Here is a 17,388-nt window from a genome sequence, read left to right as displayed (position 1 = left end):
TTACAAGTTGCTGGAAATTCTAGTAACAATCTTCATGAGCTCATCCTCCTCGGGTATCACGCCCATCATGTCCGCACTTCTCTCATTCTGGAAACCCTCATCAGGACTGGCCCAGCTGTATCCTTTCCACTCACCGAGCGCCGGCCACATCTTCTGCTCAACCAACGCCTTCAACTTCTCATAGTTCTCGGCCGAGCCAGCCTCAGTGCTAGCCCCCATCCCCTCAAGCACCTTGCTCCACGCAAGCACCGTTTGCTCAAGCTCAGAAACGTTTGTCACACCCATGACACTGCCACCCACGCGCAGATCCCCCTGACCAGGCAATTGAACGCCAAGTCCAGCCAAGGCGCCAACGCGGGCGTACTCCTCCATCGACCAATGAAGAGCGATCGTCTCCAGCCGCTCGCCAGCTTCATCCGCAAACTCGGAGAGCTTCTTGCACGCACTTCGCAGTTGATCGGGAGCCGGGTGCCATTTTGCGATGACACCCGCCTTGCCTTCTGACTGTTCCGAGTTGGTGGGAATGCCGGTGTGAGTAAGCAGACCCATGCCGAGCATGCTGGCGTTGAGAACGACTTGCACGCCGGCGTTGCGGAACCTTCTCAGAGGGCTCTGGTCGTCGGTGTGGTTGGGTCCGGACACGACTTCGGACAAGCCGAGCGTGGGGTTCTGGATGGTGAAGTGGCCGTAGCTGAGGATGGCATCCAGAGGCTCACCGGTCTCGGCGAGGATCATCTCTGCGAGGCTGCAGAGGACGTGGACTGGGAAACCGCTGATTCCGACGAAGCGAATCTTGCCCTCGTCGCGGAGCTGTCGTAATGTCTGGACAGCGGCGAGAACTTCTGACGGAGAGACGAACTCGACGTCGTGCATGTACACGAGATCGAGGTAGGTCGTGTTGAGGCGGTTGAGGGAGCGGAGGACAGAGTACCGCACGTATGCCGGGGAGTAGTCGAACTCATTGCCGGCGATGCGGCCAGCCTTGGTGACTAGCACATAGGACTCTCTGGGGATGTTCGTGGCTGCCGTGTGAGCGGCCAGCGCATCACCGAGCAGGACTTCGGAAGGGCCGTAGTATGGTGATGTGTCGAAACCGTTCACTCCCAACTCCAGTGCCCTTGAGACAATTTGTCTGTATGGCATCTGAAGAGGGTCCTTGACATGTTGGGTGTTGAAGGTTGCTGTGCCTAGGAAGAGGGGAGGAAGAACGGAGGCGACGCTAGGCCTGGTGGCCGGGTTATGGCTTGTAGTGGTGGCCATGATGTGAATGTGGATGATAGGAAATGAGACCAGAAACGGGGAAGGATGGTTCGATGTTGGGAGAGAAATGGCACGAAGATGAAGACGGGATCTCGCTCAGGCAGTGGCTGGACTTAAGTCGAGAGATCGAGGTGTTTGCTAGTTGATATGAGAGGGTCACGACAAGGTCGGTGAGCGAGTCTGGTCTAAAAAGATTGAATGGGTCTTCCAACTCCTGGACTAGGAACAATGTGTTATTAACCATAATCGATATGTGGGCGTGTTGTTGGGCTTGCCGGCGGCCGGTAGTTCTAGCGTACCCAGAACCCGTCCTCCCGGTTTGGTTTGCCCAGGCCAAGCCGCGTACTCATTGAATCGACTCAGACCTCGACTCTCGTCAATACTTACGAGGCCGGTGGCGTGTGGAGTTCATGCGTGGCTTCGTTAGGCCAAGAACCGTCGACTTTCACTGCCAGATTGCACGTGTCAGCTCGTCTCAACCTGCCACAACTGATAAACATGGGTGACGAGGACCCCGAATGAGAAAAAATCATGACCCTTGCTTCCGTGCGGCCTTCAATCTGTCTCCTACCGGCCCTCGCCGGCCGGCATAAGTGGCGGTCGGGATACATGATAGATCCATGCTCATCTGAGACGAGCCACTTCAAGCCACGGGCCCTTGACTCGTCATCCACTCTGGACCCCGATCCCTGCGAATCGAACCAGAATCCAGTGAGTCTCCATAACGGGCGCTAAACTAGGATTGTAATATAATCCGTCGTTAGCCTCAATATTTCGAACATGCTTCAGGTTTTTCCCTCACATCCTTCACCGACGAGGAGCCATACAAACAGCCCCCGTCTTGATCTTCAAGATATCTGGCTTCTTTTTCTTTGATGTGACTCTTTCCTGTGTTGCATCTTTAGCATTTTGTCAAACAAGATGGCTGCTGTTGAGTCTCTCGAGCCGCACATTCGCGGCATCATCGAGGATGCGGCCGCCGATGGCGTCCCGTTCCGGGCCCGCGCCGCTCACTTCCACAGCACATGGGCTCGCACGTTCTCCTCATTACCCGAGCTGTACATCCAGCCTCAGTCGCAGCAGGAAGTTGAGAAGGCAATCAAGCTCGCTCGCAGGTGTCGGCGTCGCATCACCACGGTCGGATGCGGTCATTCTCCCTCAGACCTGACATGCACGAGTAACTGGCTGGTCAACCTCGATGACTTCAGGAAAGTGTTGTCTATTGACGGTAAGTGAGCCCGCTCAATCAACCTCAGTCATGCGCTGACCTTGCACAGAGGAGACTGGACTTGTGGTTATGCAAGCTGGTATCCGGCTCTGGCAATTGACCGAGGAGCTGAACAAGCACGGTCTGTCATTCCCTGTCCTGGGGAGTGTGAACGAGCAGAGCATCGCCGGAGTCATCAGCACTGGCACCCGAGGCAGCACCCTGAAATACGGACTGATCTCGGAGGCCATTGCTTCTTTGAAGATCACCCTGGCCAGCGGCGAGACGGTAAACTGCTCGCCGGATGAGAACCCGGATCTCTTCCGCGGCGCCCTCCTGTCCCTGGGAGCTCTGGGTATCATCACAGAAGTCAGCTTCCGAGCCGTCCCTGCTTTCAGTCTGAAGTGGAGACAGACCATCCAGGCCGATACCACCATGTTGGATGCTTGGAAGCAGAACAACAAACTGTGGACTCAGTCCGACTTTGTGCGGGTGTGGTGGCTGCCTTATACCAGGAGAGCGGTAGTCTGGAAGGCCGACATCGTCACGAAGGAGGACCTCGAATCCGGAAGGGAGCAGAACCGTGACCCTCCCGTCGGTTACTATGATGGATCTCTCGGCTATCACATCTACCACAATCTCCTTTACCTGTCGCGCTTCGTCCCACGGATATTGCCATGGGTTGAATGGTAAGTCTAGATGACGACTGATAAGCGAACACACGGATGCTGACAGTTCCAGGTTTGTCTTTGGCATGCAGTACGGCTTCAACGACGGCTACACCACCGGAGCTATCCAACCTATGGACAAAGCTCTGTGGATGAACTGTCTGTATAGCCAGTATGTGAACGAGTGGGCCATCCCTCTCCACCGAGGTCCGGAAGCACTCATGCGTCTCGGATCCTGGATCAACAAATTGCAGCCGGGTGACCCCTACTACGTTGACCACGGCATCCCGTACTCCGCGGAGGGCCTCTACATCCACTCTCCCGTCGAGGTCCGCGTATGCGACGCCAACGTCCACACCAGTGCCGAGCAGCGCAACCGCCCGTGGCTCGACAGCACCATCAAGGACGGACCGACGCTGAACCTGAACGCGACCATGTACCGTCCCTACGACCTGGATCCTCCCGGTCTGAAGCGCTGGTTCCAGGGTTTCGAATGGCTCATGCGCGACCTTGGTGGCAAGCCCCATTGGGCTAAGAACTTTACCGTCAAGAACACGGAGCTCGAGCAGTGGTATGGGGACGACTTGACCCAGTGGCGACGGGTCCGCGATGAGGCGGACCCCGACGGTTTGTTCGTTGGGCCCTGGCACCGTCAGCACGTCCTTGCTCCCAACCTGCCTGCCCTCGAGTTCGAGGAGGTTGAGAGGACAAGACATGATGCTGGTCGGGGTACTACTGTGTACGGCCTTCGCCCGCAAGCCGAGAAGCAGGAGTGAAATTGAGTGGATAACTTAGGAGAGATTGTCCCTTTCCGCATCTGCTGGGCAAATTTGGCGCAAAGGCGGTGCGATTAGACGTTAGACGGCATTCATGTTTGCTTGTTATTCATGAAAAGCGACTGAGATTAAACAAGATTCATTAACTTCTTGCCTCCACGCAAAGACGACATGTCTAGACCGTTGATCATAAATCTGCCTAAAACACTTGCCCACATCATCTAGATCTCAACGACAGCGTCGTTGCCCCGAATAGGTCGCCGACAAGACGCAGGACGAAGATCGCTTCTCTGTTGATCCAGCTTGGCATGTTGTCAACTAGATTGAAATCCGGGGCTTCCAGCTTGCTTTCTCTCAATCAGGAATCTCGCACCCGCAGTCGCTCCGGACTTGGCCTCGGTGTTTTTGCGGTGTCCCCCCCCCTTACAAGGGTCGAGGCGAAATCTAACGTGCTAGGAGATAAAGACGTTTTGCGTTGCATGCAGCAGCCCCCCCACCCCAGTTAGATCTTCGGATCGTCGCCCTTTAATTTTGCATGGGTTCGTAGGCCGCTGGTTAGGGAATTGGGCTTCTGGACTTCAGTTTTTAAGGGAAAAAACAAAGTTGAGACTTCTGGACCTCGAAGCACGTCAGTAAGCGAAGACGTCGAGGGCTTCAGATACTGCAGCCCGACGGTTGGTCGGCATTCGCCAGGTTTGATCTTCAGCTAATTCAATGCCGCTCGTATGTTCTACTGTTCATCGATCTTGCGTTCCTTGATTTTTCAGTAGGGCTCCCGTGCCGCTGACGTTCTATTGGTAGAGTTGGGATGAAATTTAGTCATTACACGACAGACTGGAAGCTGTATACTTCCGTAAGGCTGTAATGCCTCGAGTTATTGAGAGTAATCAATTGTCATCTCTGATATGACCGGGACTACCGTGATCGAGTAAAGAAATATGCATATGCAACACGTTGCCGCAAATATCGCCGAAGTTTCTCATTTCAGATGATCAATGTTATTTTTGTCGATGTTTTCTTTATAATATTTTATGAGAAGTCAAAACACATTATGGCAATCATATCGATAGAGGTTCTTCTGTGTAAACTCTAAGGTATGGAATTCTAGAAGTTGCATGAAGATCCGGCTTGGTGTTGCCGAATTCTGGAAGTCCGTCGTGCGATAGGGGCTAAGCGATCTCCAGGGCATGTCGCAAGGCCATGTCTGTCCCGTTCCGACGGGTTATCCGATGAAGTTGACGTGAGCCTCAGCAATATTTCGATTCTCCCTGGACAATAGCAGACATCCGAATGATCGGGTTGCTACGAAAATACGCGGCGACGGCGGCGCGCGGCAAGCTCGAGCCGCTACGTCGACCTGGCAGGGTCAGAACAAGTGGGAATTTCTCGTCAAAGAGGACGCTGTTGGCGCCTGTTGTGGACCGCAGCTGTGAAACTGGCAGTTGAGCCGCGTTTCCAGTCATGCATTGTGAACGGCGAAAGGATTTCCCATGGGATAACCCCCACATCCCGACTCAGCGGGTTAACCGAAGGCTTAGCACAAACAACTGGGCGAAGAAAAAAACTCTGCCAACGTAGCATCCAGCCGCGTCAATACCGTAGATTCTAAGCTTTTTCTATATCACGGCCACGTCAGATGAACTCCATACGTCAACTATCACGGCCGGTGGCGGATATTGACGCGGTTGACCACGACTTCAGTGTTCAAAATAGTACGTCTTAATGCCAAAAAAGGGGCTACCGTCAAAGTGGCATTGGCCGCCCACCGGAAAGAACTTCTGCAATCACAGGCATTCGCAATTAAACTCATCAGGGTTTGCAGGCAGCTCTGACAGCTCCGTCGAGCTGGGCTGCTGAGTCTTGCCCCGGGTCCGGTCAATACGGGGGAGTCGGACGGAGACGTCTGGAGCGGCGCCCTTGGAGTTGACGGAACCGACCCGTTGCCCCGGAATTAAGAGAACTGGACTCGGTCCACTCATCCAACTCGGCAGTTGAGCAACGGTCGAACCCAACATGGGAAAGAGCAGGAAAAAAGACTGGGCCGTTGGCATGGTGCGGCCCAAATGGCCTGGTTGGAGATGCTGATGTTGGTGGAGCGTTACAGCTTTGCCTGTGGGAGGCGTCTAATCCTGACCAATGGCCGCTGCATATGCTGGGTTTCTCTGCATAGGGGTTTGCTCAGTTTCTCCAATTTTCTGAATCCGTTTGAAGGCTTATCTCATTTGTGGGCTCAAAACGTGAACAAACCGAGGGACTCGGAGGCCGACTTCAGCATGGCCGTTTGATTCGTCAGCGAGCATGCGAAGGCACGCAGTGGAAGCAGACGGCAATGGCGGACGGAGGTGCCGCGGTCTCCGTCCGAACCGCATCACCATGTCAGTGTCAGTGTCATCTCGTTTTTTTCTGGCGTGTTACGAGAGCTGTGACAACAGTTTGGGACGGCAGTTGTTAGTGCGGCTTTTACCTGTCAGATATTGTTAGCTCCTCTGCAGGTCCAACTCTGACAGTCGCAGAGTGACGCAGGAGCCAAAGTACAGACTTAGATAGACATGAGTGAGAAGGTTAGGGCAATCAGAAGGGAAATCCGCAAGTCTCGAGTTGCACTGGCTGAGATTTACCAATTGCGACTCTGACGCCGATCTGCAACTCAAAGACCAGACGAAGAGCAATCAGTGCCAAGCAAGAGATCGAGCACTTCAGATAAACCCCCAGCCGACTAAAAACAGCGCAGATAATCTGAATGATGCCCCAGCCAAGCTGCCAAGATGCAGGAGAGCTTCGATTGACCTATCATGTGCTGTGTTCTCGAGGTTTGCAGCTCTCTGTCCCTTGAGGCCCAGAGTGCCTGTCCCTCGGCACAACCGCTTGGCAGAGGCACAACAATTGTGTGCAATCTCAACCTCTCGGGGCAATCAGGGATGCCCTACCCTTGGATCTTGCTGCACAGACGGCCCCTCCCGACCAGAGGGTCGGGTCCAGCCATGGACATCGATACCCCTGACCCCGGCACCAGTCAGGATGGTCCTGGGCCAACGACTCGACCAGGACTTGAAACTGACTCTTGCTCGCTCTCTTCCTTCTTGGCCTTCTGTGGCTGGAAGGGATGGATGCCAATATGGCACATCACCTTGTGGCTCAGCCAGAGTAGCTTTCTGGGCGCCATCTATCGGTTAAAGCTGCCCAACTGCGAAAATTGTTCCTAGCGCTGCGCCGTCGTAACTTTCTTCTTCTCTAGTTGCCTCCACCAGAGCTGACTTTCCGTCATCCACTTCCCGTGGCGGCGAGGAGGGACCCCCAAATCCATATTGCGGCTCCTTTTCTCCCATATGCACCCACCGGGGAGGGCGGCACACGCACTTAGCGTGCGCACGCAAGTTGCTGGAAAATGCGCGTTTCAATGAATAATCGCCTAGTCATCGACGAGTGGATGACGTGACCCATTTGTCTTGCGTCGTCCACCGTTAGTGCGGCTGATATGTTGTTGCAACGTTTGTTAGCTCTGCAGATTGAGACAGGAACGGTCTCAGACGGACATGATTTTACTCCTTCTAGAAGAAGACAAAAGCAAAATGGCGAACAGACGTTATCGTCCGAAAAGAATCGGATGAGGTTTAACGCGCGCGCGCGCGCAAGTCAGGGGACTGTAACAGGGCAGAGTTGACGCTCACCCTCTCTGCTCGTGGGCACCACGTGTGTCCCGCAGACACATGTGAAGCCCAGTAGACGCTTCTATGTCCAACAGGCGGCTACTTGGCGCGGCCATGGCGTCGTCGAATGACAGGACTTGACGGGCGTTTAGAAACTGCAGAAGCAATCTACGGAGACATGCGTTTAGCGCAGATTGATGGCCATTAAAGTTCGAACTAGGGAGTGACTAGACCGTCCAACTGGACATAGATCTCAAGTGACTCCTGGTTAGACGGAGATGAAGACGGTTTGGAGAAGATAGCCAAGCCTGCAGACGCAGCCTGTCAGTCTCCTCTGCCGGCATGCAGGGACGCAAGTAGATGCTGGCCCAGAACGAAATCTACACCCCACGTTCCCTTGTCGGTTGTGGCTTGACGTCTTTCTCTCGAACAAATCGAGCTATAGGCCCGTGGTGGAACCTGATAACAACATCACAATCGCGGAAGTGAGGTGGCTGCGATCATGCTAAGCCCGGCATATGCCTGTCACCCGGTGCGCACAAGCCCTCGCGTCAGGTTGCCATTGGATAAATGGTCTCTGTCTTGGCCCGTTGTTTATTGTGGACTATTTCGAGACGCAACTTCGTCAGCTCCTTCCCGGGCCAAACGTGCATGTCCTGAGTAAATGAAGGCCTTCTCGTTTGCTCCCCGACGGTGAGCATGGTTCACCTGGGCTACACCGTTGCTTTCATCCGAAGACCACCGCCACTGTCATGAACTTGACGGCAGATCGCCCATGATAGGCTCATGCTGGGTACCTCCCTGTGCATGGATATGAGTATCCGCTTTACGCCTAACGACCAACTCTTCTAGCCAGAACTGGAGATATCAATAATAATGGGAGGAGCAGTATGGCGAGCTCCCTTTTGATCAGTATTAAAGAGCGGATCTCCTCACTCCATCAAGAGTTAATCATCATCATCATCGACTTCGAGATCATCAGCTTTCAACTCATCAACATTTTCCTCTTCTTCAAACATCAACAGGATTGATTCAACAGCTTGAGCGGGACTCTCTCGTCTGCTTCACCTTCTCATCACAAGCGCTTCGTTTCTTCTTTCCTTCTTCCATATCACACTCAGCCAAAATGGTTCCTCCTCGCTCTGGATCTGCTATGGGCATGCGCAGCCGCGGCCCTGTAGAGTTGAACGTCGGCCTCGCCAAATCTTACGAGATTCGCGGCCCCAAGTCACCCATGCCCAGATCTCCTCTCAGGGACACCACCGTCGAAGATCGCACTAGCCGCGCTTCGTACGAAGATCGTCTCGACGGTGCCATCCACGTTCTCCGCACTGAAGCCAACGCCCTTCAGGCCCTGACGCAGCTCTACTCGTCAGAGCGCGTCTGCCGTGATGGCTTCTTCCGCTCCATCGAAGCCCTCACCCGCCACCGCGATCACCGCGGCAAGGTGGTCTTCATCGGCGTCGGCAAGTCTGGCTGGATTGCTAAGAAGCTCACCGCCACCTTCAGCAGCTTGGGAATTCCAGCTGTCTTCCTCCACCCCACCGAGGCTCTGCACGGCGACCTTGGTATCGTCGGCGACTACGACACCCTGATCATGATCACCTTCTCCGGCAAGACTCCCGAGCTCATGCTCCTGCTCCCTCACCTCAACAAGAACTGCCCTCTCATCCTCCTCACATCGCCCACTCGCATGGAGACCTGCGAGATCGCCAAGGCACGCCCAGATCTCATTCTTCTTCCTGCTCCTATCCCCGAGTCTGAGAAGGAGACCTTCGGCGTCTCTGCTCCCACCACCTCAACCACCATGGCTATCGCCGTCGGTGACGCCCTGGCATATGTTGCCTCCAAGGAAATGTACTCCTCGGTGTCTTCCGTGTTCGCGAAGAACCACCCCGGCGGCGCTATTGGCCAGGCTTTCAAGACAAAATGAGCGATCTGATTTTTGAGGTGTTTGTGCAAGTTCTTTCTTGACGGGCGGGGCGTTCTCGGGCACAGGATTCGATTCTTGCAGCGGACAGAGTGTAAAACTCTCATGATTTCCACATTCTTGTACATTTACATTACAGCTTTGGACGGGGTTCATTTGTTCAGTTTCCATGGACTGCCATATCTTCATAGACTTTTCTTCAGATGTTTGGATACCACAAAATTCAATGATCAACAGTTATTTTGACTAAGAGTGCCACCATATTGGTTTCATAAGTACTATGATGTGAGAGCTTTCATATCGCGATGCGTCATAATTTCGTTATTGATTCTTTTTCGCCTTCGAGGTAGATCAGATGTTATGGGTGCTATTGCCAATTATCATATGTCGTTGCCAGAGGCTTGGCATCAGTGTCGGAATGTAATTTATTTGAGTTCACACACGGTTCAACATCTTTTCAGCCGACTACCGAAATCCAGATAATCAGCTTGGCAAACCTTCAGGTAAACATCCCACATGTCCCAATACGTCTCATCATTTCTTTTTTCGCTGCTGTCTCACTGTCTCATTCACGACGTCTCAGTTCCCCGCGACTTCTAGAAAATGCCGTGTTACCATGCCGATAAGCCATCATGAAGCACAATGACGTGCCGTGATACCGACAGGACAGCACTCAAACCCCAGAAATCCAAAACGATAAGTTTCTTTTGCGGAGCATGCCACAGACTGGTGGGCAAAGAGCTTTGCTTTTTTTGCAAGAGATCTCATCGATAACTCACCAGCGTCTCACAAGCTCTCCATGAGTCTGTTTTGGCTTGCCTGCAGAACCGAGAGAGGGTCCCCACTCCCATGAACTCACTGCAATCTCTCTCCAACGGCGTCCCAAACACGGCATCTGGGATGCTATTTGCTTGTTTGTCCTCCCTATCAGTCCTGTCAAACAGGTATCAACTCTGGACTTTGCTGCCATCCCGCCGCCTTCACCCCTGCATGAGGATCGCCCGTGCAGAGCAAGGAAAATTTAGGGGGCGCGGACCATCGACCGACAGGGGCTTCCTGGTCCCCCTTCTCGAAAGCTGGGCGCCGTTGCATTGACTCGATCAGCGAGACCCACGGCATACCCGATCACAGTCCTTAAAACAGAGTATTATAACACCAGCTGTCACGGCACGTGGGGTTTGACGCGTAGTCCCAGGGACGAGGTCTGCTGCGGTCGACCGATGGTGGGGTCACGACGTATAGTTGATTCAGGAGCTCTCAGAGAAATTAATCATGCCCGGGGCACCGCTGCTGTGGCGCCGATCCGCGAACAGGAGGCCCCCGTTGATCCTCGGAGCCGGGGTCCCCAAGGAGAGAGCTCATCAGCCACCCCGAGCTGGGCGGCTACGTTGACGACATTTGACGTACCCCCATGTGGGTAGGCTGAGTATTAGCCGCTATCATTGTCTGTCCAAGGCATGCATTGCACAAGAAACGAGCCGAAATGGGCGCTTCTCGCCCCTTGGGCAACCGGCCGTCCCCTCCTGATAGGGCCGGACCGGGTCTTGAGCGGGCATCCATTCCTAGTGTCTGCAGTTATCACTCAATGAGGCCCATCGTCGACTGAGCTTCCCTCCTCTTTCCCCCCCATGAGCCAACAATCATGTCGCTGCAAGTGCCTGACCCGGACAGGCTACAGTTCTTCCCACCGAACCAGCAGGGAAAGCAGACCAGATTTGCTCCTCTTCCACCTAGACCGCCTCCAGCGCGGCATTCTTTCATCAATGCTCGAAGCTCGTGGATGAGGAGAAGCCAACGCTTCCCTCTTCCCTCTGAAGACCGTTTCTCACGTCTGCCACGCCTAAGCCGACTGTCATACTTCCCCGTCGCCAACGAGTACATCGATGGAGTCTTCAACGAGAAGACGAACCTGCCCCCGAGGTGGTCGTTCTATGTTCCCGACTTCGACTTCGACGTTAAGGACTTTGAGAAATACGAACAACAGGACAACAGCGAGGATGACGATATACCAACAGCGCTGAAGGGGTTCCGTGTGGACTTTTACCCTGGAGATCCAAACGACCCCAAGTGCTGGTCGGTTGCCTACCGGATGCTCGTCGTCGGCATGTTCGCCTTCACCACCTTGGCCACCGGTATCTACTCGACGGCATACTCGAGTGGCATCAACCAGATGGTCGAGGAGCTGGGCATCACCAACCAGTCATTGCCACTGCTTGGTATCTCACTATACCTTGTCGGCCTGGCGCTGGGAGCTCTCATCATGGCACCACTCAGTGAGACCTTCGGCCGCAGGCCGATGTACATCGGAGGTCTTACCGTCTTCTTGGCTCTCATTCCCATCGCTGCTCTTGCGACAAACTTCACCATGGTCATCGTCGCGCGCTTCTTAGGGTAAGTCATCTTGCACCCTTAATGTTACTTGGCATCACAATGCTAATAGCCTCTTAGAGCCGTCGCTGGAAGTGTCATGCTTTCCAACGTAGCTGGATCGATCATTGACATCACCGACCCTAAGTACCTCCCTTTGGCGATATCCGTTTACTCCTTCGGACCTCTCAATGGCCCCGTGCTGGGACCCCTCATCGTGAGTAGCATCTATGACGATGATCAAATAGAATCGACCACTGACGCGTGAGATAGGGAGGTTTCCTCGTCGAGGCATGGGGTTGGAGATCCCTGAACTGGATGTCGCTAATTTCAACAGCTGTGGGGGCTGCTTTCATTATGACGATCCCTGAAACATATCGCCCAACGCTTTTGCGAAAGATGGCGGCGCAGAAGAGAAAGGAAGAAGACGATCTTCGTTACTGGTCCGACTTCGACGACACTGTCCCGCTCTTTCGCAGAATCCGCACTGCAGTCTCGCGACCTTTCATTTTGTCCTTTACCGAACCTGTACTACTATTCTGGAACGTCTACATCTCCGTCATCTATGCCATCGTTCAACTGGCATACGTCGCATTTCCTATCATCTTCCAAGGCGAACGAGGCTGGTCTACGTCGATCTCGGGACTCGCTTTTCTCGGTGTGTTCGTCGGCATCGCACTTGTTCTCGCAACCGAGCCTTTGCTGCGGAAGCTTGTTCAACGCCAGCCCAAGAACCCCGACACGGGCAAGCCGGAGCCCGAGGCTACCGTGCTTCTCATCTGTATCGGAGCGGTCCTCGAGCCCGTAGGCCAGCTCATGTTCGCACTCACGTCCCTTCCTGTGGAGATTCCTTTTTACTGGAGCATTCTATCTGGCGTTCCCTTTGGATACGGCTTCGGCCTTGTTTTCATCTACGGCACTGGGTACATCTCGAACGTGTTCGGCATGTACGCCACTTCGGCTTCTGCCGGAAATCTTGTTTTCAGATCAATTTTGGGCGCCGTCTTGGTCATCGTGGGCAAGAGCATGTACGCCGCCCTCACCCCGCGCATCGCGGGTATCACAATTGGCGTTGCCGAAGTCGTGCTCATGCCCATCCCTTTCATATTTCTTAAATGGGGCAAGAAGATTCGGCAAAAGAGCAAACTCATTCGGACTTTGGAGGAGCAGGCGAAAAAGGTTGGGAAGTGAATCATTTGTACTACAACGGAAACCGGCGAGATACCCCTTTTCCTTCATGTCTATACTTAACGTGTGCCAGTCACAGTTACATTCCACCAGTCAAAATTTGTTTATATCATGTAATTAGACACCAAAAAATACAGTATTCATTATCATAAATCCCATGCCTTGTCTGTCTCCGTGGATATTTCGATTCAAAGTACAAGATTCCCAGCCAACCTTTGCCGATGACATCCGACATGCCTTACGCCGTGCAAACCTGCAACTTTTCTTCCCAACACAACCTGACCCAGTGGCTTTGAGAGTATTGATGAGAAACCTCCGGAGATTTCGAGCCATCGTCAGGGCTGGCAACCTTTTGTATATCACCAATTTTCCATATCCTGTTCTTAAGCAACTCCAGACAAACCGAGATGTTGAGAAGTCCATGTTTCGCAAACATCTTCTCAAACAACCGTTCTACTTGATGTCGACGTGAGCTGACCGCCATAGACTCGCATCCCAAAACGAACGTGGGCCAGATCATTATCGTGGAAGCGTACGTATCAACCGGCACTGCCGAGACTGCTTCTGCCAGTTTGTCTGCCAAGGCGACAATGTTTTTCGAAGATCGCTCGGTCCAGTTCGTCCTCACATCTCCATCGTCCGCCCTGAGAAGGAAGATTTGTGTTGCCAGGCCGTGGGCAAGCGCTGCCGCGATGCAGGCGTTCGACGTTTGTATCCTGCCGCTTTCCGGGGTATCTCCAGGGCTGTCTTGGCAGAAGGGTTGTTGTGTTGCTGAAGGTAAGTCTCTACAGCAATCCACGAGTTTCTGTACGAGGCAATACCGAGACAAGACAAAGGCCTCTGGTGTTGTTGCATCGCTGAAGAAATCGTCAACCAAAGTTGCGGAGTCCCCTATGATCCGAAGAATGTCCGTCGTGTAACCAAAAACGATATCCGGATCGTTTTTTGAAGAGTTGGTGCAGTGTGGCAAAACTACCTCTTGCCAAAACTGCAGGTCCAGAATGGGTTTCCTCGCGCAAGGAACACAGCATACTGCGTCCATGTAAGCCATCATTTTTATGTTGACTGACAACATGGGAGTTGGCCTGTCAAGTTGAAGGGTTTCCGACATCCCCTCTAGCAGTCGTCTCCTCTCTTCCAGTTGCGCCCTTGCGCCTCGTATTAGTGGGCGGATTGCTGCCGTATCTGACCCTTGCATGATTTCCAAGCCGATCAACGCCATCGTTGCTGCGATGGCCTCTTCAGTCAGATATAGCGGTACTGTTGTTGGGTTTTGGGATGCCGGAAGTTTTCGTTGTTGCTGTACAGCGGCCACCATCTTGCCAAGAGCACGTTGTTTCCTTTCCAGAAGCTCGGCTTGCGTCACGACTCCGAGCGCATAGAGATGCGATGCCCCAGCTGCAAGTACAGCCGGCAGCAGGATGGAGTCTTGCCTCCAGACAAATGATAGATAAGGGTCGCGCATATTGACATATTCTTTCGGGTTTGGATAGACCACTTCGGGTAATGACTGAGCCCAATGTGTGAAGATGAAGACGTCTGATGAAGAGTGGAGCTGGGGCCCTGTTGATGGGTTCTGTAATACTGCGATGGAGTGGTTGACCTTCTTGCACTGAGCAGCTCTCTTCGTCTTCGATGATGGACATATGGCTAGAGAACTCCTGGGCTTGATGACGCTCTTGGCCGGGGCATGGGTATCTGGGCTGATGTCGCTGATTTCAACCCACTTCAGCTTGACCTTGTAACCGCCGCATTCTACTCCGCGACGCTCGCACTGCTTGCAGAGCGGATGTGCCTCGTCGCATTTGATGCGTGCGGTTCTACAAGTCACGCAGCCTGCGCAGGTATTAGTAACACTGTCGATCAATCGGCGATATCATCTGCACACGAGGTTATCGCCAGGGACCAGACTAACCGTTTCTGGAACGGCGGTAGTTCTGCGTAGGCATTCGGTCTGTTTGCCGACGTTGATGTGCCGAGTCTGACAGCTTGCGGCTTAAAATAACATGGAATTTTGAGTTAAGATGGTTCCGACGGGATGGGACGGCTCTTGGATCAACGTGGATGTGGCCAAGAGCAGTGTATTATCTTGCCTAGATGGGTAAAAATTCGTGATGTATGCCGGGCTTCCGGGTCGAAGGCGCCGCCGGGCAGAACGAACGGCCTTAGTCATGGTTATATGGATTTCCTTTTTTCGTCACGGGGAGGTTACGCGGTGGGGGGTTTCCGAGGCTACAGCCAATAGCGAGACGGAGACGAGTCAGTCTGGTCTTCTGTTGTGACGAGAGTCGGGTCCACGTGGGGTAATAGGGGGCATGGAGATTTGCTCAGGGGGGGTTTCAAACAATAATGACACGGTAGGAGACCTTGCTTTCTCATGCAAATCTGGTCACATCATAAGTCTTCCTACAGTGTGAGGCGAAATTAGAATGCCTCGAGCACGTTGACTACGAAAGACTCTGGGTCCTGTGAGGTTTCACTGACGTCTTCTTAAATCTTGGTTCTAGAACTCCTCTGACAACAATAGCATGGGGATGGGAAACAAATAGAAACTGCTGAAGACGCTGAGAATGGAAGGTTCGGAACCGGGGTCCGTTCCGAGCTCGATTCCGGTCCATGGGACACACGCCACGCGTGGATAAAACTGGACCAGGCGTCGTGCCATGTCGTTTTCATGACAGTACAACCGGGACCGAGAGCGACTACTACACATAGTCTTGTTAACCGACTCGACTCATGCTTTGAAGAGGCTATAAGGATCCATGGATGCCGCGGGATCCTTGCGGAGCCAGATTTGGTCCGCTGAAGCCATGAACTCGTCGCTCATGTGGTGAGCCAGCAAGTAGACGCGGAAACACGGAGCACCAGTTCCAGTTGTTATTGAAGTACTTATCAACTCTCATCAACCACTACTTGTTATCCATCGAATATTCGATCGCTTGAGTTAAGTTTGTTGTTAACAAGTGACGAAGAAAAAATGCACGTGCTCACATATACTTCCAAGAAAACTTTAAGTTACAGGTACTTTTACCTGGACGACACTCGCAATCAGGCTGAGAATATTTTCACTACTCGATGGTTAATTGCGTGACAGAAGATTGCCATTGGCATTGTTATATCACACAAAATGAACATAAATCAGTTATGGCCCAGGAACGTACCATACACTGACCCTACTTCACCTTCTTATGGTCGCGTTTCTTGTATAGAGGACAGATCAGATGTCGGCCCTCATGGAATGAAAGGAAAGGCGGCTTTGAATCAGAACTTAGGATTTTTACACCGACCTGGCAGATAATGAAAAGTCAAGAAACTGTGGGATGACATTCTCGTTACCACTGCTTTGAATCTATTCCAAGTCAACCTAGGTATGTTTACACGTGATTATCGACGATACACGATGGCATATGTCACCCGCTATTGTGCATCCTGGACTTGTTATTTTGCTTCGACATCCGCTCAATTTCGTCCTTTCGTAGCTCGGCGTAGCAACCGCCCGTAACTCTCGAAATCTGTAACAGCCTTCAGTGAAGTATTGATAATGAAACGACCCTATTATGGAGGCATATCTTGAATTCTCACCCCAATGAACGACCAAGATCATCTGCTCAGTCCGTATGCGATCGTCCATGACAAATATGGCATGTGGGCCGGGATTCGGGCCGCAGGACCACAAGGAAGCTAAACAGAGAACGATCACAGCTGAAAGCTTCAATCATGCTAGAAATTAACCGCAACGGCGCCACTCAAGCATAACACACTTACAGCGGTGAACTGCACTAAGTTCTTAGCTCGTATTCATATACCGTCTGCAGCAGTAGCTACTTCCGGTGCAAGGTAGTTCCGTACAGCCACAAACTCATTTAATATCATTGTGATTCTGCATTCGATGCAAAAATGTGCAAATGACAAAAGAAATACTCCTCGACGGGGAATTGAACCCCGGTCCCCTGCGAATCGTGTTTCCATGACAAGCAGATATCCTCACCACTAGACTATCGGGGAAGTGGGTCCTGATGTTGTTGGAAGATCTGGAACGCCAACCTCACTAAGGCGGTAGTCACGATGTGTTTCCACGAATAGGTCTACCACGGAAGCCGTTGATATTGGGATCCAGATGTCATCAAAGACATCTCAGGTCACAATGTCTTATAGTGTGTATGATAATGAAATGTTCCGTCTCTGAAATATTAAGTCCATTCCATGCAACGCAAATAATTTCAACTGCTCTAGAGAAGTACCACCCTACCTCGTCTCCGACGAGGCAAGTATGTCGAATCGCTTCGAAAACGGCGTGTGTCCACGATAGCCGACTTTCTTTAATGATAACGTGAATAATATGAGA

General features: G+C 52.6%; 4 protein-coding genes across 4 annotated transcripts; 3 read left to right on the top strand and 1 right to left on the bottom strand.

Annotated features, from left to right (window-relative positions):
* On the bottom strand, nt 1-1,260 carry CkaCkLH20_01728 (L-galactose dehydrogenase; the record flags this gene model as incomplete). Its single annotated transcript, XM_038884447.1, has 1 exon — nt 1-1,260. The coding sequence occupies one exon, from the start codon at nt 1,258-1,260 to the stop codon at nt 1-3; it is 1,260 nt and encodes a 419-aa protein (XP_038750147.1).
* A 921-nt stretch (nt 1,261-2,181) lies between these two features.
* On the top strand, nt 2,182-3,911 carry CkaCkLH20_01727 (uncharacterized protein; the record flags this gene model as incomplete). The annotated part of the gene is made up of 3 exons (XM_038884446.1): nt 2,182-2,488; nt 2,538-3,156; nt 3,209-3,911. 3 exons carry the CDS (start codon nt 2,182-2,184, stop codon nt 3,909-3,911), a joined length of 1,629 nt encoding a protein of 542 aa, XP_038750146.1.
* Nucleotides 3,912-8,684: 4,773 nt separating this feature from the next.
* On the top strand, nt 8,685-9,491 carry CkaCkLH20_01726 (sis domain-containing protein; the record flags this gene model as incomplete). The annotated part of the gene is made up of 1 exon (XM_038884445.1): nt 8,685-9,491. The coding sequence occupies one exon, from the start codon at nt 8,685-8,687 to the stop codon at nt 9,489-9,491; it is 807 nt and encodes a 268-aa protein (XP_038750145.1).
* A 1,846-nt stretch (nt 9,492-11,337) lies between these two features.
* CkaCkLH20_01725 (MFS multidrug transporter) lies at nt 11,338-13,046 on the top strand (the record flags this gene model as incomplete). Its single annotated transcript, XM_038884444.1, has 3 exons — nt 11,338-11,879; nt 11,937-12,072; nt 12,129-13,046. 3 exons carry the CDS (start codon nt 11,338-11,340, stop codon nt 13,044-13,046), a joined length of 1,596 nt encoding a protein of 531 aa, XP_038750144.1.
* Between the last annotated feature and the right edge of the window lie 4,342 nt (nt 13,047-17,388).

The sequence above is a fragment of the Colletotrichum karsti genome (assembly GCF_011947395.1).
Source record: "Colletotrichum karsti strain CkLH20 chromosome Unknown Scaffold4, whole genome shotgun sequence".
NCBI classification, from domain to species: domain Eukaryota; kingdom Fungi; phylum Ascomycota; class Sordariomycetes; order Glomerellales; family Glomerellaceae; genus Colletotrichum; species Colletotrichum karsti.
Note: the sequence above shows the minus strand (reverse complement) of the source record. Positions and strands in the feature narration are given on the sequence as shown.